The sequence below is a fragment of the Brachyhypopomus gauderio genome, chromosome 7 (assembly GCF_052324685.1).
Source record: "Brachyhypopomus gauderio isolate BG-103 chromosome 7, BGAUD_0.2, whole genome shotgun sequence".
NCBI lineage: Eukaryota > Metazoa > Chordata > Actinopteri > Gymnotiformes > Hypopomidae > Brachyhypopomus > Brachyhypopomus gauderio.
The window spans coordinates 10919698-10944371 of record NC_135217.1 but is presented as its reverse complement, the minus strand read 5'-3'; the positions used below and the strand labels follow the sequence as shown (position 1 = coordinate 10944371).

At 46.2% G+C, this 24674-nt stretch overlaps 2 protein-coding genes across 4 annotated transcripts in view; one reads left to right on the top strand and one right to left on the bottom strand.

The window, feature by feature from the left end:
- The window catches only part of ndor1 (NADPH dependent diflavin oxidoreductase 1), a 6070-nt gene extending 1898 nt beyond the window's left edge, over positions 1 to 4172 (bottom strand). Inside the window, exons 1-10 of the mRNA XM_077011632.1 lie at positions 4022 to 4172; positions 3198 to 3346; positions 2982 to 3059; positions 2764 to 2861; positions 2487 to 2585; positions 2000 to 2101; positions 1294 to 1497; positions 973 to 1100; positions 655 to 872; positions 97 to 204 (exon numbers count right to left, since the gene is read on the bottom strand). Coding sequence (XP_076867747.1) covers positions 97 to 204; positions 655 to 872; positions 973 to 1100; positions 1294 to 1497; positions 2000 to 2101; positions 2487 to 2585; positions 2764 to 2861; positions 2982 to 3059; positions 3198 to 3332 — 1170 coding nt within the window. The 5' untranslated portion in view covers positions 3333 to 3346; positions 4022 to 4172. The remainder of the gene's footprint in view (positions 1 to 96; positions 205 to 654; positions 873 to 972; positions 1101 to 1293; positions 1498 to 1999; positions 2102 to 2486; positions 2586 to 2763; positions 2862 to 2981; positions 3060 to 3197; positions 3347 to 4021) is intronic.
- Positions 4149 to 24674, top strand: gpr107 (G protein-coupled receptor 107). 3 transcript variants are annotated; one of them, XR_013132283.1, is made up of 19 exons: positions 4149 to 4307; positions 4699 to 4818; positions 5061 to 5111; positions 5342 to 5430; positions 5570 to 5667; positions 6066 to 6091; positions 6216 to 6272; positions 6537 to 6653; positions 6947 to 7080; positions 7192 to 7267; positions 7902 to 7975; positions 8095 to 8212; positions 8350 to 8480; positions 8759 to 8802; positions 11344 to 11393; positions 12416 to 12499; positions 15379 to 15503; positions 20927 to 21356; positions 21496 to 24674. XR_013132283.1 is itself a non-coding variant. In XM_077011633.1 (18 exons), the coding sequence occupies exons 1-18, from the start codon at positions 4167 to 4169 to the stop codon at positions 21015 to 21017; spliced, it is 1626 nt and encodes a 541-aa protein (XP_076867748.1). In that variant the 5' UTR covers positions 4149 to 4166; the 3' UTR covers positions 21018 to 24674. The 3 variants fall into 3 exon arrangements, 2 of the variants coding, with proteins under 2 accessions (XP_076867748.1, XP_076867749.1); XM_077011633.1 differs by having other exon boundaries at positions 20927 to 24674; XM_077011634.1 differs by lacking the exons at positions 6947 to 7080; positions 7192 to 7267 and having other exon boundaries at positions 20927 to 24674.

The window sequence follows — 24674 nt, the reverse complement described above, 5'->3', positions numbered from 1 at the left end:
TAAACCCAACCCATCACACGGTCCCTCTGCAGGGCAATTAATGCCGGAGGGATCAGAGCGTGTGCATGAGTTTGACATGTGGAGGCAGGACATTACCAGGAGAGAAGAGGAGATGGAGAAGGAGCGAGGCTGGATTTCAGGGAACAAATCCAGCAGATAGTTCACGCTCAGCTCAGCCGTCGTGTGAGGGAAGTCAGCGAGGACCTGATGGTAAGAAAAAGCAGGGAGGGGTTTAGTGGCCAGTAAGAATCACCAGATATGGGATCAGGGCAATCTCAGTAAGAATCACCAGATATGGGATCAGGGCAATCTCAGTAAGAATCACCAGATATGGGATCAGGGCAATCTCGGGATATTTCTTTCCCCATACGCTGCCTTATGATTCATCAAAATCAATTTCAAACAAGACTTCTGAAGAACATTTTCAAAAGTCACTGAAAATTTTGAAAAGCATGTACCTGTTGCTACTGTGCCCCAATAGCACGTCCGTATAGTCCTTACAAACCTACCACCTAATTACCAGAGCATATCTACTCAGTCCAATATGCATATTATTAAGGGTTGTAATACTGATGGGATGTTCCCTAGTGATGTTATACCAAAAACAACAACACATCTTCCTCTTCTATTCGAGTGAACGCGGCGAGCGCTCACCTCCAGGGCCGTTCGGCGGGGCCGTGTGCAGTAGCTGTGCAGGTCGTCCTGGCCCTGCGGCGAGCTCAGCTCCACCAGCTTGCCCCGCTCCAGCTCGTCGGTGGCCAGCGTGGCGAGCAGTTCGAAGAAGGAGCGCCGGGGCACGGCGGCCACGTCCAGGTAACGCTCCACCAGGTAGCGGACGGCACAGGGCCGGGGCAGGCGCGCCGGGACAGGAGCTACAGGGAAGAGGAGTTAGCCGCAACGGAGATGACTGCAACGGAGTTAGGAATGGTTGCGTGCACATTTACATACACACATATGGCAACGCCCACACACCTGTGCTGCCGTCAGTAGGAGCGAGTGTGAAGTAGCGATCAGGATCAAGTCTCAGCAGCTGGCAAAACTGCGCTACGTCTTCTGGGGAATTAAAAGGTCTCATCATCATGACATCTCCTGCGACGTACCTGTCGGACACACGCGGCATCTATGAAATGCTATTTTTCATTCAAACACACAGAAAACATGCATGCGGGTATAAAAGTGTATATAATACAATAAAACCTCAGAATAGTGAAAATGCTTAAAGATATATACATGCTGTATGGTATGTTTATTATAGACAGTGTGGAGTTTCTAAATCTTGTTTTTAATACTCACTGGATGTTTGAGCCTGTGATGTCAAACTCGATGAGCCTCACATCCTGGAAATGAGAAGGGTCTGTCACTCTCTGATTGGACAACACTCGTGCTGGAAAGGGGTGCGCTGAAGAGGGCGGGGCGTGGCTGTCAGGTGGGAGGGGCTGCTCAACTAGCTTCTCTGTGATGTCATCAACGAAATGGAAAACATAGCGAGGAGGAAGTCTGCAGAAAGCAAAGACCATCCTAAAACCCTTCTCCATCCTAAAACCCTTCTCCATCCTAAAACCCTTCTCCATCCTAAAACCCTTCTGCATTGAGCCAGACAGAACAAACGGCTCCACTGATTGTTGCTGACATCCTCCATTTGTCCTTTCATTTTTCATTAAAAACTCTGTAAAATCACAGAAAGATGCCTGAATTTCATGCATTCCATTCCATACTTTAGCCTCATATGAGCGGCCACTGTTCAGGTTCTGACAGCATATCGATTTGACCACTATATAGTTTCCTCTAAAAAAAATTAAAAATAAAAAAAAACCCTTTAGTTTACCTTCTTCCCATTTTATGTGTATGTCCACTAACATGCAGTTCAAGAGCATGATTAGACTAAGGGAGACCCCATCCCACAAGTTATTATTAGGATATCATGGGTTTATATTATCATTATTATGCTCATTTGTATTGTGCAGTCAAAAACTCGCATCACAGGGTGAGGTGGACTCACGGATCTTGGTCATCCAGCGGAGTTGTGCCAGCAGGCAGGGGGTATAAAGACACAGTCTTCTGCCAGAACAACACCAACCAGGGGTCAATCACTGCGTCTGGCCTGGAAGATGTTAATCACACCCCTGGTGACTTGAGGTGCCATGATTCATACAACAGACTTCAACACTCTTCAGAGACTTCAACTGGTAGAGGATGGGTTCAACTTTGCTAAACGTAGTGCAATTTACTGAATTGTGCAAAAATGAATGTGTACAGCTAGAATGCAGACTGCTCCAAGCAATTTCTTTTTGAAATGTGGTTTATGATCTTATATATGGATGGCTGTAAAAGTAATTAAAAATACTTTCATAATATGAAATGAATGAAACTGTAGAAATGCACTTCATATCAATCATCTACACCTCTGGATTAAATTTAAATTAAATTTAAATAGATTAAATGTAGATCTGTGAAGGGGAGGCTCTGCTAACGGCCAGCGTGCTCACCCCAGGTCGTGCTGATCGTCCGCCAGTCCAACAGGGAGGAGCGCAGACGCACCCAGCTGCTGCAGGCGCTTATGCAGCTTCTTAGCCACAAAGTTGAACCTGGAAAACGTGAGGAGTCAGATGTCGTGAGCAGTCAGGCGTCACACGCCGGCATTGCACCAATCAGGCGTCAGACGCCGGCACTGCACTGAAACACATTCAACAGGAATGCGGTCCCTCAGTGGGGTTGTGTGTGTAATGATGTAAAAGAGAATTATGGTTCCATGGCAAATCTCACTTGGCATAAGAAGAGTCCCCCAGGCCAAGCACTGCGTACTCCAGACGACAGAGAGAAGCAGTTGGCAGAGACTTTCGGAACAGAAACCTCCAGAAGTTCTGCAGAACATGAACAGACATATGACCTGTGACCTCCACGAATACTCCTCCACGGGCCATGCCAAAGCCAAGACCCAAACAGCCTGGGTTACCTCGACCATAGTGTTATATTGTCCTTACCTTCATGTTATCTGGAGGGTCACCCTGCCCTGTGGTGGAGCAAACAAACACCACGAGAGACTCCGATATCAGGTTCGCCTGACACAGATACAAGCATGAGCACCAGCCACGATTCTGGCATCAAGCCAACAGAACACCAAGCTACTTGTGTGTGTGGCTTACACATACATTTACGGTTCAGCTCATGAGGTTTTAAGGTCCGTGAGGTATACTGACCACATTGTAAGTGTCCAGAGCATGCACACGCACTCCCACCCTCCGCCTCTGGGCCTGACGCCCGATCCGTTCAGCCGTGTCCTGGGCCGTGCCCGTCTGACTGCCGTACAAAACCAGGAGCGTGGGACTCGACATCCTGCCACACAATGCTACCCAGCAATTCAGCAAAAAAGGTGATGAGAAAAATTATGAAATTGACGGGTGACAGCCGGTTATGACCTCAATTGAAGAAGGGCTGGTAAAAAGTAACAGCACGCCAAAAACAATGTTATTATAGACCCAAACAATAAACAATCACAAAACTGCTGGACAGTAAACTGAAACAAAAGGCGTCCAACTTAGCCCTTCTCCCCGATCCCAATAAAAAATGGTCAAAAATCATGACCACACCTTTCAAAATGTTTCAAAGTAGCAAAATCTATGAATTTGTTAGTGTCAGCATGATATATTAAGACATATTAGATATATTAACAAAAATATCAAATTTATATACCTTTTCCCCCAAAGTTAAAAGCAATCTACAACGTGCAAACAGCATCACTGATCTGCCATTGGTTACAGCCCGTATATATATATATATGACAGCCCGTATATGAGCATCTTAAGTTACAGGCAGCATTTAAAAAATCCAATTGTTCTTGCATGTTGTTAACATAATAAACAATTTATCTTGTTCTGTAAATTGGCAGGAGTTACCCAAAGATGCCTCGGTTTGTGTGTGAATCTTATCACACAATGCCATTTCTAGCACAACTACAAGCTATGGAAGACCTTTGTGAAATACAACAATTCTAATGTAGTTTAAATTCATAATAGCAGCATACCTTTTAAATACCCGATATATTAGTGTCGATAATTCTTATTAAGAATTCGTACGTCTAGTGTCCACATGAGCACATCCCGCACCTCTAACCTCCAGTAAAGCAGCGTGTCCGGTACACGGCGTCGGTGACCTGCGACCCGGAAGTGATGCTGCTCTGTTGGCAGCTGGAGTATTTTTTCTTTTTAAAAATGGCGACCGACAAAGAATATGTGTTTACCTGTGTCAACTTGATTTTCATGTTATTTGTTATAGGAAACCACTGTCGCCTCCATCATCTCGTACTTAAGGTTTGTGTTGCTCACTACACCATTCCCTGAGGATTTCATTGGCGGTAGATTTACGCTTGATTGCTAGCTGATGTGTTTAGCTTAGCAAGGTAACGAACTAACAAGGTAACTTGTAAATATGCAGCGGCTGTTACATGTAACTCCGTGCACTGTTACAGTTACTAACTCTCACGTAACTATTAAACTGGCTGCGTGGTTAAATGCATAACGTGAGAAGTATTGATTCCAGTTTTATCACATCGACCCCGTCATTCCAAACGTTTGGCTATTCGGCTGTTGCAGTTTAGTTGATCAATAACGATTCGCAGTACGGTTGTAACGACGAAGCCTTGAACGATGATTTAACTGCCATCAACTGGAAACGCTTCTAAAATAATTGATCTTATCCCAGGAGGACGTCCGTCAAAAGGTGCATCTCAACACCTTCGGTTTTTATAAAGACGGTTCCATGAGCGTGAATATGAGCAGCCTCCATCTGACAACCAACCCCAAGGACATCGACAGCTCCTCGGTGAGAGTTCCTTCACTCATTTGTGTTTTATAACCTTTTTACAGATGTTTTTGTGCCCCGGGCGACATGTAGGTTTCAGATTAAGCTCTCTAAGTTCAGGCATGCAGATGCTGTTTAAAATTATGCCTTCATTATTGCTTCTGGAAGAGCCTTTACATTTTAAACTTTTCCTTTACACCCTGTGACTTGCAGAGAGTCTTAATTTATGAATCATCTTACTTTTTATTCTTGCTTGATTACAGATTGGTTTCAGCTTGGATCGCACAAGTAGTAATGGCTTTTCTACCTATTTGGTAAGAAGTATGCCTTTAATTCAGATATTTTTGTGAGTCATAACACTGTTACATTGTTACACCAACATTGTAATGCTGCAATTATTTAACAAATGACATGTAGCAACAACAGGTGTAGCAGCTGTTGCCTCATCGCCTCAGTAACCGTGTGTGTGTGTGTGTGTGTGTGTGTGTGTGTGTGTGTGTGTGTGTGTGTGTGTGTGTGTGTGTGTGTGTGTGTGTGTGTGCAGGATGGTGGCCTGGAGTACTGTGTTCTGAAAAGGGAGCCCAGCAGTGATTCTGCAGTGGTGCTTCTCTTGCTGGACTTCACAAATAAAATGCAAGTTGAAATCCTGAATCCTTTATGAAACACCTTCACTTTGGAGCCCAGCGCTCACCACTTAGCTCCTCCCCCCGAATTTGTACACCCGCTGCTTCCTGTCCATAGGCTGATTGCGCTTTCCTGCTTTGTCTCCCAGAGTGAGGATGAAGACGTCTGCTGAGGAGGGATCGTTCCCCCACATCGTTCAGGTGCTGGACACTGAGGCCGCAGGGCAGACAAAGGAGCAGCCAGCTGGTACCTCCCACTCCCCCTTCACATCCTTCTGTGATGCTGCCCAGTTGTTTTAACTGGTTTTGTCAAGTGCATCACTTTAAATGACAGTTGGTAATAAGGATGAATTTAAATGACAAGATATGTCACTCTTATTACTCGTGCATGCATGTGTGTGTGTGCGCGTGTAATCAACCTAATATCCTATAACAGACCTCTTTTTTGTGATAATGACCACATTCATATACTGAGCTCTGAACTGAGCATTGCAGCACAGTGTAGGAACCTGAGACCCCATCAGCTTGCTGTAGTGGCAGGAATCCCAAACATGAAACTTTTTTTTTTGTCTTCCTCTACACTGTGTTATTTTGGGCATGACCTTGCTTGCACTTTAAGCCTCATCTGCATCTTTTGTTTCCTAGCTAAGGCCAAGCGGGAGGCGACTGAGGTAGGAACCTGGACTGCCTACTGACCAGCCCCAAAGGCTGTCCGGAATGTCACATGACCATTACTGGTGTTGAAAGATTCAGAAGCTGCTCTGTCTGGAAATGTATTGATTTCTTCTTTTGCAGAACAAGGCCGACATCACATACCCACTGCAGAACAAGGAGGATGTTTTCTCTTTTCAGGTAGGAAGTAGTGCTTTAACCTTTCAGAAGTTGTCAGAGATCTTACCCCAATAAGCACTAATTTGTCATCATACACTCTTCTGCCTCTTATCACTGTTTTGGAAGTAATGTTTAACTGTGAATAGGAAAGATGTGTGGTTATAGGGAATTGGCCTCATCTCTACTTTTTTGACATTTTAAAGTGGCCCATGCTCAACAAACATGAACAGCGTAGTATGTGGACTCACACACTCACACACCCCTATTGTGTGATTTGTGCTCCAGTTTTACTTCAACGTGACGAAAGATGAACAGCAAGGCCTCTACAACTTTTACTTCCACTACTGCCACTTGTCCACGTCAGCCACAGCGGAGAGCCCCCTGCTCGCCTTCAGCCTGGACGTGAGCCCCCGCCTGCTTTCTCTTACCAGTCTCTCCATCTCTGTGATCGTAGTGACACACGAGACTCAGACCTTCCGAGAGCGTTTGTGGTTTTAGCTTTGAGGCAAACTGCACATCTTCGTACATCGGCTGCTGAAAGTGAATGCTGATTGGTTCAAGATCACAGAGAAGTGTGGAAGTGTCAGTGGAATGCCACACTAAACTTGGAAAAAGTTGTTAAACTGTTCTGCTAGCAGTCTCATGGTTTTGACAGCTTGATGGTGAAGTAATTGGCCAAATCTGCCTGGTTTCAGATCAGCATAACAGAGGTGAATCCAGACAGTTACCTGTCTGCTGGGGAGATCCCCCTCCCTAAACTCTACATCTGCATGTCTGTCTTCTTCTTCCTTATCGGCACACTCTGGGTACACGTTTTACGCACCCGAAGGTAGTGCTACTGTATCCTGTGCAACACTTTACTGAAACTAACCACTAGAGGGCATTAATAACACGCTTCTCTTTTTGTGATGTTAACCCTTTCTCTTCCATTCTTTTATAGTGCCGATGTGTACAAAATCCACTGGCTTATGGCAGCTCTCCCTTTCACCAAGTCACTTTCCCTCGTTTTCCATGCTGTGAGTTGTCTCTCTGAATGAAGTCTGTCTAACATTCTAACATAGGGTGACTATATTTTCATTTGAGGGGCTACTCTCACTGAAGGCTGAATTATTACAGTTAATTAGAAGTTACAGAAATTAGAAGTTACAAAATTCGAGCGGTGCACGACCTCACGAAGCTACAGCACGCGGGGCCCTCGCACAGGGGCGGAGCCACCACCATTACGTCATTTTCGGCGCGTAGACCCTCGCACTGTCGCGACGCGTCAAGTATAAACCAAGCTTGATGCGGCTCAGGGATTACGGCACATGCAGCGCCGTGCGCAGTGCCCTAGTGCCTGTACATTTAAATTTTAATGGTCCAATGGAGGTAATTTAAAAACCAGGACATTTCCTCACTTTTTTACAAAAACCCAGGACACCCGGGACAGTGAAATACGGATTTTGGTCACCCTAGTCTAACATACATACAATTATGATTACTAGGTGTGGAGATTATGAGGCATCTTTCTGTATGTCAGACATTTTGGCTAAACATTACTGTCTGTATGTGATCTTTCCTGTCTAATTGTTTTTCTGCCATATCAGAGATTAGATTAATGCAAAGTGCAAGGGTTCCCTTGCTGCTGTTGTAATGATGTCTGTTTTACAGATTGACTACTACTACATCTCCAATCAGGGCTTTCCTATGGAGGGCTGGGCTGTGGTCTACTATATCACACACCTGTCAGTTCACCCTTTAGTTTTAAACAGTGCTTTTCTTGTTGTCTGACTGTCTTGTCTGTCTGCATCTGTCTTTTGCCTTGTGGGTTATTGAGTGTTTTTGCAAACGGTTCCTTGTGTAGGCTGAAGGGGGCGCTGTTGTTCATTACCATCGCTTTGATTGGGACCGGCTGGGCCTTCGTCAAGCACATCCTCTCAGACAAAGACAAGAAGATCTTCATGATCGTCATCCCCCTCCAGGTACTCACCCCCTTTTTCAGAAACACCCTTTTTGTCCCCTCGGGTTTTCTCGGGACCCTTTCAGGGTCCACTGGCATCCCGGGCCTTCCCCGCGTGCTGGTGCTGACCCGAGGACGGTGTGGCGTTTCGGTTCGCAGGTGCTGGCGAACGTCGCGTACATCATCATCGAGTCCACGGAGGAAGGCTCCAGCGAGTATGGCCTGTGGATGGAGGTTCTGTTCCTGGTGGACCTGCTGTGCTGCGGGGCCATCCTCTTCCCTGTGGTCTGGTACGTGCCGCCCTCCACCCGCTGCTCCTTCACGGTTCCTCCATCATCTATCACCATCGTTTATTTGGTCTGTTGTTGAGATTGGGGGGGGGGGGGGGGGGATGTTACAGAATGCTGAATCCTGACTCTCTGGAGTTGTGCACCCCCGGTCTGGGTAGAAGAGGACTGCTTAGAGCTGCTTGTTCTAATACTGACTGAGACCTTTGGTGTAGCGTGCATGATGATGGTGGGGGGGGTCTGCTGCTCCATGTTGACTCTGTGGTGTTTTTCACTGCCAGGTCCATCAGGCACTTGCAGGAGGCCTCAGCGACTGATGGCAAAGGTAGGCAAACTGCTGGAATGTAAACATTCTCCATTTATTTGTTTGTTTACTTCCATCAGGTCACCATAAAAAGCTTTGCTGTGTGTGTGTGTGTGTGTGTGTGTGTGTGTTCTCCCTTTAAAACATTAAGGCTATGTACCTTGTAAATATTCCAGTATATGCACAAAGTCCCTCAAACTCTCTTTGGAAACGAATGGAAGAATATTATAATTTTGTGTTGGTTATTTATTTATTTTTCTTTTTTTTATGTCTTTATGCACTTTGATTGGTAGCTGTACACCATGACTCAGAGTTGCCTGTTCTCTCTAAGGTGTTCAGAATGTAAGGGCTTTAAAGCAGGAGGCCTCGCTTCTAGAGCTGTGCCCAGCCTCCCTCATTAGAGCAGATGAAGCACAGAGAGGTGAAGCACAGAGAGGTGAAGCACAGAGAGGTGAAGCACAGAGAGGTGACGCACAGAGAGGTGAAGCACAGAGAGGTGAAGCACAGAGAGGTGAAGCACAGAGAGGTGAAGCACAGGGAGGTGAAGCACAGGGAGGTGAAGCACAGGGAGGTGAAGCACAGGGAGGTGACGCACAGAGAGGTGACGCACAGAGAGGTGAAGCACAGGGAGGTGAAGCACAGGGAGGTGAAGCACAGGGAGGTGACGCACAGGGAGGTGACGCACAGAGAGGTGAAGCACAGGGAGGTGAAGCACAGGGAGGTGAAGCACAGGGAGGTGAAGCACAGGGAGGTGAAGCACAGGGAGGTGACGCACAGGGAGGTGACGCACAGGGAGGTGACGCACAGGGAGGTGACGCACAGGGAGGTGACGCACAGGGAGGTGACGCACAGGGAGGTGAAGCACAGGGAGGTGAAGCACAGGGAGGTGAAGCACAGAGAGGTGAAGCCCTGAGTCCACCTGCAGGTCAGGATTATTCAGCCCGCTCTCCTAACGCAAGCCTGGGGGAGAAGGACGCGCCAGCGAAACGTGCCGCCATCGTGATTGGCAACGGTTCAGGAGTGGTTCCGTATCCGTTCCGCGATCAGTAGCTTTGGGAGAGTCCGTCTCTCAAAGTCACTGCGACTGCAGCTCGGCACGCCCCCAGTGCAGCAGCGGTGTTGTGTTTGAGCCCCGGGAGACGGGCGTGGCGTAGAGACGGGCGTGGCGGTGCAGATGGTGCACACGGGGCTGCTGGCTGCTTCGTGGTGCGTTGCACTCGTTGTAGCACTGCTGCGTGGATCGGTGGACGAAGCACCTCTGGTGTCTGACCACCTCAGTCCGTTACGGGAGAACCGGCCTCTCGCTCTCCTGCCATCAGGGCTAGCACCAGCACCGGGAGGGGAGTTCAGTCGCCCACATTCGCAGACCCACCTTATTTCTGTAACCTCTCCTCAAGTGTTCTCTCCCACACACACACACCCCCACAACCTCTCCCTATCTCCACTGGGCAGAGCCACAACGCGAGCTGATTCGATGCCGAGACGTTCGAAAGCTCTAAAGCTGTATTAACGCTCCTTTCACGTAGCGCCGGCCCGGCCCGTGCTGATCGAATTGGGCCCGCCTGGGCAGGGCCGTTAGCACAGCGAGCTCCACTGCAGTGTGTTTAACATGCAGTGTGCTCCCTCCGTCTCTTGGGCCGCGGCCACCGCACCTCCCTTTAACGGCCACTGCACTGTCCCCGCCGCAGTGCTGTGGCAGACGGGCCTGGGCCAATCCAAGCGGTCACCCGCCACGCCACACGGCCCCACAGAGGCGTCTCGCTGTTTGATTGCCTGTTTGTTCTCCCTTTAAATATACTCGAGGATGGCACTTGTTGTGGTTCAGACATGAACGAGCTGTAAGCAAAAACATCATCTTCCAAAAGGAACTTTATAATTATCTCTCTCTCTCTCTCTCTCTCCTGCCCCATCAGCTTTAAGATGTTGGGGGTGCTCATCACCGTGCTAACATTATTAGCCCTTAGAGAGACAGTGCTGGCCTCATAGGTGTGGGTGGGTGTGTGTCTGACAGAGAGTAGTTGGTATTAGGATTAAAACAGGTTATTCCCAAAACCCCAGTGTGTCTGTCCCACTTAGGTCTACTGCAGGAGCACTTTACTCTTGTGAAAGAGACAGAGAGCACCTGCGTTTCAGTCTTGGCGCCCTTTTCTTGTTGCTGTTTGCAATAGCGCCTGCTCCCTGCAGTTTCCTGTTCTAGTTTTGGCGGACTCTCCCGAGCTGTAAGAGCTGGAGGCATGAATGTCTTTTGTGTGTTTATGTTCATTCAGAACTTGCTTGGAGTGGAACGGGCAATTTTAAGTCAATCAAAATATGCATAGGGACTTTGGAAGGCCACTGGAATAGGACTGGGATGGAGGCCTGACGTAGTCTGGGTGGAAAAGAAAGACCCCATCCATTACATTCCAGATACGATGGTCTTCTCTGCTCCACATGCTGCTCTGCTGTGCTTCTGTTTGTTTATTTTGAACAGTGCCGTGATTTTAGAGCGAAGGAAGGAAGCGTGGTCTTCCTCCTCTCAGTGGCTGTACTGCTGGGTAATTGGTTTGTTTCTTTATTTTTAAGCTGCCATCAATCTTGCCCAGCTGAAGCTTTTCAGGCACTACTATGTGATGGTAAGTATTTGAACTTCTGCTCTCTCTCCCTCTCTCTCCCTCTCTTTCTCTCTCTTTTTCTCTTTTCTCTGCACCCGTTTGCAAGAAACTCTTGATTTCATTTCCAGTGGGAATTGCACTTTGACACATCATGTCTGCTTTGCTATGGTTTTGAACAGAGCACATTGGATTTGTCTGTCAAAGCATCCATCACAGCCCCTACTTGCTGTCCATCAAAATGCATTTGATGGACAGCGAGGCCATCTCCTGCTCCCAGTCCCACACCTCCTCGCTAGCCACTGTGAGAGATCTCCAGTCGGATATCCACACTAAAGGCTGTCTCACTTTTTCTCTCTGTCTAACTTTGGCCGTCTCACTTGCTCTCCTCTTGCTCCTCACATTTCACTCTGATCTTTTATTGCATGGTTTTATATGGGATCTTCGTTCTTCTTGATGTGGACAATGATGGACATCATTTATATTCATCTATTCGTGACATGCTATGTATGAATATGTATCACTGTGTCTTCTCCACTTGGAGATGTACTAGAGGTTTCAGAGGGCCCTTCATTAGTTTCATTGGTCTGTATTGGCTTCTCGGTTCATATCACTCTTACTCAGTAAGTCTGGTGATGTCGAGTGTAATAGATTTCGGCTGCCATCTAGATCCCTAGGTGCTGTTCGGCCTTTTGGAACATTTTGTAAACGTGTCAGGCTCTCTATTCTTTAACAGAGAGCTTGGTTCAGTTCTCTCTCTATTCCCCCCCCCCCTCGCTCGCTCTCTCTCTCTCTCTCTCTCTCTCTCTCTCTCTCTCTCTCTCTCTCTCTCTCTCTCTCTCTCTCTCTCACTCACTCAAATATTAAATTGAAGTCTAGAGAGCATTATTACTTACATTATTACTTGTAATGTGCGAATGTAAACACAGCAGGTTTTATTGTTGTCGTGGTTTTAAAGATCAATGCCGTATTTGTCGCTGGCCTCAACTAATTTTCTCAAATCCTAAACGTGTCCACTGCTAATGACCCTTATTTCCGCTTCACAGATTGTGTGCTATATCTATTTCACGCGCATCATTGCCATCCTCATCAAGGTCATCGTCCCCTTCCAGTGGAAATGGCTGTATCAGGTGAGTGCAGAATTCCTGCTCCTATTAACAAGCCGTAGGCACTTAAACATTCCAGAAGTCCCTCTGGTGTATCACAGTGGAAGGCTGCTCTGTAAAGAAGAGTTTAAACAGGAGAAGTTAGGGGGGAAAAGAGAAGCCTTATCAAAGGAATACACACACTGGAGGGATATGCTTTTGAAGGGATAGCTAAAAAATGTGAACATTGCTTCATGTCATATTTGATGTCCTATCATAAATGGTGATCACACTGAAGATTCTGCATCTTTTCTTATTTTTTGTTGTACATTTATAGATTACTTTGAACTGCTTCTGGTGTATATTGTTTTGTTTGTGTTTGTTATTGGGAGATGACTTGATAGAATGTGGCCTGGTTGGGTTTTTGTTCTAATTAGAGAAGACATTAGTGACTAATGTCTTGCCAGATGGTAGGTAGTATAGTAAAAGGGAAGGTACTACCACAGAACTACCACCGTTTGTTCTTAAGAGGCTTTGAATAGTCCCAGGGAAGAATATATAACCTGGTCATGCTAGTGTAGTGTCATGACTGGTCCATCTTTTAATACACTCTCGGGGGACAAATATGCAGACAGAGTCAGGGACTGTGATAGCTTTCACGCTGACATCCATGACCCCTTCATATCCATCCGCATTTGTGCTAACCAGAACAGACATATGCTTTGCTCTCAGGAGACATAAAGTAGTAAAAGAAATCCAGGTATGATTCAGAAATGTGTAAGAGCTGCCAAAAGTCTGTATAGTCTAACGCTAGCTGATGACCTATGGCAGGAGCTCTGACCACTGACAGTTGGGACAAGGACTACATGCAATCACAGACTACAAATCCCTTTTGTGTGTTTGGCACCTTAACAACAGTCTGGTACTGAACATCACAAAACCAAAGAAGATCGCTGTGGACTTCAGGTAAAACAAACAAGATCACATTCCCATCAGCGTCACCGGCTTGTCGGCCAGAATCATCAGCAGTTTTGGATTCTTTGCAGCTGTGAGACTCTATCTCACGATCTTTGTACAGCTCCACCATCCTTAACGAGGCCCACAGTGCCCGTTCTTCACGAGGAGACTGAAGAGCTTTGGGTTGAACACATCCACTACGTTCAGCTTCTCCCCAGAGCCGTGTGTAGTGTGGCCTAGCAGTCTATTTACCCAGGATCAGAAAACCACCTCCACAGTCACCGACACTGACCTCCCACAGGCCCAGGACGTTTTTGCATTCTGATGCCAGATGAGGGCTCAGTCTGTCCTCTCTGATACCTCCCTCCCTGCACGCACCTCTGGTCCTTCGTCTTCCCTCTGGCAAATGCTTCAGGAGCATCACAGCACGCCTCAGATACAGCCTTCTCTCTGAGGACCACAGCAAGCCCTGGTCCACCCTAGTGTACCTCCATATATTTTTGTATCTTGCGCCCTTTTCCACTGGCTTTTCTGCCAAATATTTTACCCTAATATAAATACAGATAGTTATGTCGCATATATTGTGCCATATTTTTGCTACTTGGATACACTGGTTAGCCACAACATTAAAACTGCTGGCAGGTGAAGAGAAAAGCGTAATCTTGTTACAATGGCACGTTGGTGAGTGGGATACATTAGGCAGTGAGTCAGTTCTTGAAGTTGATGTCTTTGAACCAGAACAAATAGGCCAATAACGGTCTGATTGACTTTGACAAGGGACAGATGACTGGACAAACGAATGTGTCCGCATCTCCAAAAGCTCTTGTTTGGTGTTCATGGTATGTGTAGTAGTAGTAGTACCTACTACATTGATCCAAGGACAGACAACTGGTGAACCAGTGACGGGGTCATGATCACCCGAGCGAAGGATAGCCTGTCTTGTCCTACAGTAAAACAACAGTAACCCAAATCGCTGGAAAAGTTTGTGTTTAGAAAGGTGTCTGAAAACAACGTCGAAGCTAAAACCACTTACAGTGCACACGTGAAGATCACAGTTGGACCACGGGGCAATGGAAGAAGGAAGCCTGGTGTGATGACTCACGTTTAGTTTGGTGCGTGTGCATTGCTTACGTAAGGAAGAGCCAACCAGGACGCACTGCAGGGAGAAGGTAGACGGGCCGGTGATGGCAGCGTGGTGCTTTAGTCGCTGTTCTGCTGGTAAACCTTAGGTCCTGGCACGCACCACCTACCTAAACACTGCTGCACACCCAAGTACTGCAACATGACAGTGCTATTTCATAATGGCTGGAAAATACACCCTGACACAGTGCGTAAACTTGTGCAGAAACGGTTCGAGGAACATGACAGAGATCAAGGTGTTGACTTGGCTTCTAAATTCCCCAGATCTCATTCTGATTGAATATCTGTGTAATGGAAAACATCTCCCACCCATGCAAGTCCCCCATTGGCAACGTACAGGCTATAGAGGAACTGCTGCTAACGTCTTGATGCGCACACTGCAGAACCTCTCTCGAACCCTTGTGGAGTCCATGCCTCAGTGGAACAGACTTGTAATATTTTGGCATCATGACGGGGACCTATGCAGTTTTAGGCAGGAGGTTTTAATGTCACTGATGATGAGTCTTATTGCTACACCTCACTGTATTACTCCCTTATGTTACTCATTATGTAGTCTTCTACAATCCTCTACACAATACTCTACTCTGTCGCCTGTATTCTTTGGAACGACGTCTCTGTTTATCGCATCATGGTGCCAGGTTGACTTGGTGTGTGCGGTTCCCCTCTGGCATGCACAGTGCCTCTCTCCTCTGTTCACTTTTATACGTGTCCTTTCTTCATCTTTGTGTGTTGTGTATGTCAGGAGCTCGCGGCTGTAGCGTAATAATGGCCTAACGAGTGCTGGAGTGGTGAGGTGCTCACCAGGTCTGCTCTGCTCTCCTCTGCAGCTGCTGGACGAGCTTGCCACCCTCACCTTCTTCGTCCTCACGGGCCACAAGTTCCGGCCAGCCTCCCACAACCCTTACCTGCTGCTCTCCGTCGAAGACGAGGAGGACCTGGAGATGGACGATGTGTAAGACGCTCGCACGTCATGTGTTATACACACACACACACACACACACACACACACACACACACACACACACACACACACACAGTAGAACAGTACTTGCGTAATGACTTGAAGGCCCACAGCTCATGGAACTTACTAATCCAAAGATACAAGCACACGTAACTGTACTTGTGGTCCTACTGAGCAAAGCTGCTCAGTAGTCAGCAGCTCCCTTGGGTGTAGTGAACACTTTTGAGTGTGTTCTGAAGGCTGGCGTTCAGCACCATTCCAGCGTGTTCTAGGAGTTGTCTCCTGCATGTTTAGGGAGTGTGGACTGAGGAGACTGGAGAGCGTGTGGAGAGGACTCACGCACGCTCCCTCGTTCTCTCCTAATGGAGGACTTTTCTCGGCTCACCCAGCTAGCGCAAATGCTGTCTGTGCTTCACGGCTCTCTTTCAGTGCGTTTGTCACTCTGAATGCTGTAATAATTCCCTTGAGTTCAGACGGGATGTGTGTTTCTCACTCTGAAACCAAAGCCAAGACCTGTCGTAGGCAACTGAGGCTTGTACCCACACTCGAATTTGACACGTTAAGCCTCCTGAATGGTATAGTCAGGCGTACGGTTCGTTGTCTACAGGGAGTCCCCAAGTGACCGTCTGGCTCTGCTCTCATTGGGTGGGAAGGGAGCCCCTCTAGCCAGCAGGTCAGCTCTGCTGTGATTGGAGGAGAGTTATGTACAGAAGTGGATTGGTATCGATCTCCGCCTGGCACGTCTAGCTACAGTTGTGATCAAATTTATTCAACCCCCAATGCTGCGAAGGGTTTTATGGAATTCAGTGCACATTTGTAATTGTGTTCATAATGAAATCTTACAAGGACTTGTTAAAGAACTAAATGCAACTAAGATAGCATCAAATTTTTTTGTCATAAAGTATTAAATGGCCTTTTTGTGATTTCTTCATTGACACAATTATTCAACCCCTTTACGACTACCACTCCTAAGAACAGAGGTTCATTCCAGTGTTTTCCATCAGGTATTGAAAACATCTGTGGATGTCAACGAGCAGCAATCAAGCATGATAAGCACCAATTAGGCAGATTTAAAAGGACTGTGATACTCAGCTCCTTCTAGACATCTACTGGTGTGTTTCCAAGCATGGTGAAGGCAAGAGAATGGTCCCAGAAGACAAGAGAAGAGGTTATTGCTCTTCACAAGAATGGCAATGGATATAAAAAGATTGCGAAGTTGTTAAATATTCCAAGAGACACTATCGGAAGTATCATTCGCAAGTTCAAGTTAAAGGGCACAGTGGAAACGTTACCTGGTCGTGGCAGAAAGAAGATCCTGACCGCGACTGCTGTGCGCTACCTGAAGCGTAATGTGGAGAAAAATCCCCGCGTGACTGCTAAGGAACTGAAAAAAGACCTGTCAGATGTGGGCACTGAAGTTTCAGCTCAGACAATAAGGCGCGCACTGCATAACGAAGACCTCCATGCCAGAACGCCCAGACGCACCCCCTTGCTGACTCCAAAGAACAAGAAAAGTCGACTGCAGTATGCCAAAAGTCATGTGGACAAGCCACAAAGGTTTTGGAACAGTGTACTGTGGTCAGATGAAACTAAATTAGAACTGTTTGGGACAATGGACCAGCGCTATGTTTGGAGAAGGAAGAACCAGGCTTATGAACAAAAGAACACCTTGCCTACTGTGAAGCATGGCGGGGGGTCAATTATGCTTTGGGGCTGTTTTGCTTCTAATGGTACAGGAAAGCTTCAACGTGTGCAGGGTACCATGAATTCCCTTCAGTACCAGGAGATCTTGGAGGAAAATGTGATGGAGTCAGTCACAAACCTGCGGCTTGGGAGACGTTGGACCTTCCAACAGGACAATGATCCGAAGCACACATCCAAGTCCACTAGAGCAGGGGTGCTCATTACGTCGATCGAAGGAAGTGTCGGTCGATCGCGAAGGAATGTGCGTAGATCGCGTCACATAAAATAGTAGTAGATGAATCGCACATTTGCACTGACGGTTGTATTTTGACTGACATTCACGGTAGCCAATTTGCAATCCACTCAACAAATTACGTTCGCAACCCCCCCCCCCCCCCCCCCCCCGCTCAACAAATTACGTTCGCCGCCACCCCGGTAGATCTTTCTGACTTGGTCATCTTATAAGTAGCTCGCAAGCTGAAAACTGTGGGCACCCCTGCACTAGAGCATGGTTGAACATGAAAGGCTGGAACATTCTAGAGTGGCCATCGCAATCACCAGACTTAAATCGCGAAGGAATGTGCGTAGATCGCGTCACATAAAATAGTAGTAGATGAATCGCACATTTGCACTGACGGTTGTATTTTGACTGACATTCACGGTAGCCAATTTGCAATCCACTCAACAAATTACGTTCGCCACCCCCCCCACCCCCCCCCCCCCCCCCCCCGCTCAACAAATTACGTTTGCAACCCCCCCCCCCCCCCCCCCCCCCCCCCGCTCAACAAATTACGTTCGCCGCCACCCCCGGTAGATCTTTCTGACTTGGTCATCTTATAAGTAGCTCGCAAGCTGAAAACTGTGGGCACCCCTGCACTAGAGCATGGTTGAACATGAAAGGCTGGAACATTCTAGAGTGGCCATCGCAATCACCAGACTTAAATCCAATTGAGAACCTCTGATGGGACCTAAAGAAGGCAGTTGCAGTGCGCAAGCCTAAGAATGTGACTGAACTGGAGGCTTTTGCCCATGAAGAATGGGCTAAGATACCCATAGGTCGCTGCAAGACGCTTGTGTCAAGCTATGCTTCACGCTTGAAAGCTGTCATAACTGGAAAAGGATGTTGTACTAAGTACTAAAAAATAATGTCACTAGGGGGTTGAATAAAACTGATAATGATGTGAGCACAGTAAAGACATTTGTGGTTATTCCATCATAAATATTATGTTATGTTTGTCTAATTTATAAGTGCCTCTTTGATATAATTGTAAATAAGATGACTGAAATGATCAAAATCAATGTCAAACTGGCCAAAACACTTTATTTCAGTGGGGGTTGAATAAATTTGATCACAACTGTACTTTACAATGTCACCTGAGCTGCATTTCAAATGTACATTTGTCCTCTATACATGTTTTCTCAGGTTTGTAATAATTACTGAATGATAAAGGAGAGTTAGATAACTAGTAGTCGCTGGTAGAAATACATTTGGTAGAAATGCACTTGTTAAGGTAAATAAGGTTCATACTAGCCAATAAGTTGAAACTGCACCTGAATGAAGACTTTTGAAGCAGCAGGGAAGTCCACAATGTAAAATGTATTTACCAGAAAGAGGTCTGCCTTGTTTGCCAACAGTCTGTTAGGTGTTTTAGAGAAGGCGTTCACAATCTTACTCTTGAGAGCCATTGTCTGTTTAGACCATTGTGTGCACACATGTGCGTTTATACAGACACATGCACGTGTAATCATCTGGCCACCTGTCACAGGTATAGGTGCAGCCCAGAGGGGCTTGGGTCCTGCTGGAGGAAACAGTCTTCATTAGGGGAGCTAGCTGTTTGAACACCTGCGCTGTTCTTTCCAGGAGAAGAGTGCATCTCTCTCTCTCTCTCTCTCTCTCTCTCTCTCTCCCCCCCCCCCATTCTCTGCTGTCCATGTTGCTCCTGTCCACCCGTCTGCATGGCTTCATCACTGTCTCCTCTCCACTGTCTCCTCTCCATGTCCATCGGCCCCCAGGAAACCTGCTCATGTCCTCCCGCACCAACCACAGTCACTAGCAGTGAACCTTCTTTATGGTTTCAGGTGGTGGCTTGAGTCTTTCGTTCTATTCACACACACACACACACACCTCTTCCCACTGTTTTGCTTTGAGTATCACCTCAGACACTGTGTCCCCTCTCTCACACTCCTCTCTCACTGGTCCCTTCCTCCCAAACCCAGAAATAGCTAACACCATGTGTTCTTCACCTGCACAACCCCTCTTCACCCCTAGACAGGGACCTCCTGGTCGACTTCCTCTCCTCCTTCATGTTTTGGGGGAGAGGGGTCAGGGGTCGTGTGTGTGTGTGTGTGTGTGTGTGTGTGTGTGTGTGTAGCCTCCTTTACTTGTGCTCATTGAGTCACAGGAAGAGCAATGAAAAGATGGACGAGCAGGAAGCCACGAGTCGAAAGGAGGCCGTCCAAGCAGACCGCTGGGGATCAGCGTACCTCACCTTATCATCATATCATGATCAAAGTGGTCATTTATGAGTGTGGTTAGTTAGCTGACTGCAGGTCTCACTACTGTTTAGAAACCCAAACAAACATTTTAACTGCAGAAAGGCCCTCTGGTTGGCCGGGAGCAGGCCCTCTGGTTGGCCGGGAGCAGGCCCTCTGCTTGGCCGGGAGCAGGCCCTCTGCTTGGCCGGGAGCAGGCCCTCTGCTTGGCCGGGAGCAGGCCCTCTGCTTGGCCGGGAGCAGGCCCTCTGCTTGGCCGGGAGCAGGCCCTCTGGTGGGCTTGAAGGATATTCTCTAGTCGGCTGGGAGGAGGCCCACTTGAGCTCCAGAATGCCATCTCACCCTCAGCAGAGAACTCGCAAGCTTCCTTCACCACCGAAGAACAGCTCCAACGCTACCATCGTGTGCTGTTCCCCGGCACTCTCGGTCAGGTTGTCATCACAGCCCACTCGTTGGAGGAGGAGGTGCAGACACCGTCTGTGGAGCGCGTTCGGATGGCCCCTGGCTGAACCCACGAGTGCTCTCCGTCTCCTACCACTTCCACTCCAGACCCAGACGGGCTCTTTGTTGAAGAGGGCATACTCACAGGTCCCAAAGCTGTTTTGCTTGTGGTGTTTATTTCATTGCCTCCCAGGTGTTGAACGTGCGCTAGTTTGGTTTGGTTGATTGAGCTGATCTGACACATCAGCTGCTGCTGGCAGCTCTGTTATGTGCAGTCCAATCCGTGTTCAAGCCTAAGCAATTATGAGAAACAGAAGGGTGTGTGTGTGTGTGTGGTTTTCAGTGGGTCTCAGTTTGACACCAGAATCTTTCCCTTAGCCTCTCATGGTGAATAGGTACTAAACAAGCTTCCCTAGGCAGCCATATCAGGGGTGTATTTTGAAGTGTACTCAACAAAGAAAAGGCGCAGTCTCATGCTTGATCAGTTAACAATGGGCTTGTGGGATCGCTCAAGGGCTTTCCTCGAGAAATAGAGTCGGCGTGAATATTTTACATGCAGGCTTGCACAGTGGAAGCGTTTAAGCCTAAAGCACTTACCCTGGATCAAGTTCTTCTAGTTGATAAAAAAAAAAGCAAAAAATACTGGCCACAGACAACGATGCTGTTCTGAGGATCTTTTTAAAAACTTTAAAGTCTGTTTCATCTCTGTGGCTCTAGTTAAACAGAACCAGCGACTTTGAAGCCAGGACTGTTCTGCCAGGAGTATTCGTGTTTGAACCTCCATCTGGTCTCCGCAGGGTGACGACGTCTACGGCCATGGGTGAAGGTGTGAAGAAGGTGAAGAAGGTGGCGAATGGGCCGTCGGAGGAGCGGGAGAGCATGGCCTGATGGGAGACGCCGGCTCTCTGAGCTCGGGCTACCTCTGGACTTGTGTGGCTAGCTACGGATGTAGCGCAGCGTTGTTTTAACCCTGCTTCACCGCCGCCTCCACGCCACCCGGTTTGTGGCGGGTGGCCTCGGAGCTCCTGTCGGACCTGCCGTGGTGTGTCTCATTCCAAGTCTCGCCCACCCCGAGACCTGTATGTATATCTCCGTGAACATTACGTAGACCACATGAGGACTGACGCACCCCTCCGCGATCAGCCCCGCCCCCATCGTCGTAATTCGGACGGAGATTTCCCCCGACCCCCTCCTCCAGTGCTGCGCTTTGTCCTTGGCTTCACACAGGTGATTTCGCTACGCTTTTGTTCATCCCGTTTGTTTTTATTAATTTATTTTATTAATTTATTTTATTTATTCATTTATTTTATTTATTCATTTAATTAATTAATTAGCTAATTTATTTATTTATTTATTAATGACCCAGCTCTGCGGGCATGCCGACTCACTGCAGAAGCAGCCTCAAGTTCCCATCTAAACAAATCTGATTTTCGTCACTCTGCACTGAAAAGCCGGACTAAATGCGATATTTCTTTGATGAAACTGTATTCCTTGTATAAATGTACATATCTGAGAGAAGTGTACAGGCACAATATTCCAGAGTTAAAGGAAAAGCTGCAACATGGGCTGGTCTACAGCTGTCATGGTTTCAGTGTCTGTTCTTTTCCATTTCTTCATCACTTGCAGTTTAATAACGGGTTTGATTCAATGGATCTAAACATTTCCGAAGTGGTGGTAAACATGTTTGCCAGGTCTGTATATATTTCAAAGGTGTCAGCCTTTTCAATAATATTGAAATGATTTGAGGAAACTGCATCATTAAGTGTTTCTGAAGATATGAAGGTACTATATATAAAGGGTTTAAATTTATTATTTTAGACATTTTGCTAATTTTCAAATGTCTGTGGTCAAGGTAGATGAAGACGTTCGCAATATTAAAATGTGCAATGGTTTGATTCCTTTTGATTCCTATCTACTTTTTAAATATATTGTAATTAGGTCAAAGTTTAAGTCAGGGTCATGCTGAGCAGATATCAGAGACAAAACGTCAATTCATAGATTATCTTTGCAAATGTTCTGATGTGGAGGAGCTGAAAGGGAATGATATTACATCCATTTTCATGCCAGTTGGTTATTTCATTCAAGTTGGTTATTTCCTTCCATATGGGCTCAATACGTTTTTTTTCTCATCTCATGAGCAATAGGCCTGGAAAAAATATTTTTGCTTGTGTTTACATGGTAATCGTGGTCAACCAGTGCTGAAATTACATCATGCTAGTTAATACTGAATTGATGCTTAAGTACTGATGCATTACAGTTGCAATGATGGATTTCTAAGAAAAAATTGTTGAGCAAATGTGGGGTGTAGTGCATTTTATTACTGAAGTTAGCAACTTGTAGATGCTAATTTTGCCAGCTATTTGAGTATTTGATGTCAGTGGCTGACAAAACTGCAGAAGCAGTTCTTGGGTCTTGGCGTGGCGAGATCTGTGAACACTTTGCCTTGTTATTTTGCTTTAGAAATTTAATTCCCCCAACTCATGCCTGCACCTCTTGCTCTGCAGTCGCTCAAAGCTTCTCAACATCTTCACAGTGTTTGATTGGCTTGATTGTGAAATCTGATTCCGAAGTTTAAGCTGGTATTTGTTCACTCTCATTGTGTCCAAGAGCATACTGCAATGTTTAACAAAGTGTTTATGTAAAATGTGTTTTGTTTTAACACCGCATGCACCAAAATGAGGCTCACTCACTGTGAGTTAAGCTTCTTCGGTTTGCTGTTTCATCGTTCCGTTTTCTGTTCAGGGCTCATGGAGTCTTTCTTTTAAGAAGCTCGGGTGTAAACAGCTTTGTAAACATGCACGTCTTCATTTACCGTGGGCTTCTGCGTTTTTGTTGTAAAGCAACCATGTTTTAGAATCCACTGCAAGCCCTAATGTGTATGTCTGCTTTTGGAATTAAATACAAGTGAATTCACGGGCCAGTTTGAAAATTCCAATGATTTCAGGCAATGTTTTGATTTTTTAGAATTTTCTAAAAATAAGGACGGTTATGGTCTGAGATCACCTAGAGCACAGGAGATCGTTCTGGAGCAAACATGTTTTCTGTTAACTTTTTAAAAAAATCTTACTTCGAGTTCAAATGTATTTTTTAATTGTTTTGTTTGGCACTTAATTGGTATTACCCACCGAAAGCAGTGTGCCATTTCCTTTAGTGATTGTGGTTTGTTTGTTTGTTTGTCTTCTTTTTTTCATTTTCATATGAATTATTTGGCAGGTCGGGGGATATCCGCGACTTCCAAACATTCACACCAAGACACAGCAAATATGCGAAAGCAACAGCGGGTTAACTTTTTAATCAATGTCAAGTGTTCAGTACTCGGTGTCACCGTTGCGCATTAAAGGCCCTGTACACGCGTCTGATGTTGATGAAACGTGAACGAGCACACGGCGACGCGCTGAAGTTCCCAACGAGTGTCATGGGCGCTAATCTCGCGCTCTGTGTTCGCACCGAAGCGCTTCTCTCATGATGCTTGTGGGAGACAGATGGAGGCTTCAGTAGTGCATTTTAGAAAGGACACACACAAGCCCAGTGCTGATTTGTGGGTTGTTATCTCCACGGACAAGGCGGGCGGGGACACATTCTCAATGCCTACGTTTACCACTCTTAATTATAATTTCCCTCCGCGTACACTGTGTCCTGGTTTTCGCTATTATCGGTGTGCTGATGGGTATAATGACATTCTTCAACTGTGTTTTGAGTTTGGAGATGCAGATTAACTGATCAATAAATATAAAAATATACATTATATATATATATATATATATATATATATATATATATATATATATATATATAAAGCTGTCATAAATAAGCTATGCCACCCTAGATGTCACTATTACGGACAATTTTTAATATTGTCCAAACTAATGTTGAATAAAACATATTTATTCCGTAGAAATTGCACACAGTTATGTTTTATTCTTTATTATTATAACATTTGCCATCTTTGTTTACTTTTTTATTAATATCTGATAATTACTGCTTTAAGTTATTTTTATTTACTTAGATAAAATACTTAAATCTGTTGGCTTAGCGTGTATTATTGGTCACAGTTTATTGCTATTTCAGGAGTGGGCCATGTGTCTGGCTATTTAGGGATCTGAGATTAGCCTAATTTGTCTCTTCTTCCACATCTGTCATTTTGGCACATAGCATTTAACTCTGCTGGGGACGGGGTGGGCTGGGGCCATATGCTGGTGCTGGCACTTGTTACAACGTTTTATCTTTGGACAACTAAAGATTAGGTTACGGGCCATGTTAGCTTAGCTATCTCTGGGTAAAGAAGGAGCCCTTGGGAAAGTTTTCAGCCTGAAACCAGTGAGAGATGCAGTCTTGCATTCACTAGCTGTTTCATACATTGAACATGCAGTGTTTAAGATTATGCCTCATGTCATGCTAAGCCTATCTGTGACACTCGGTACATTCATGACTGTAGAAAGAAATTTGTTTCCCCCCCTGTGCACTGAATTATTTAATTCACTTCACTGTAATTGTAAAACGTGATCTTTAATGAAAAAAGTCATTAAAGAAATTATGGATATTTCA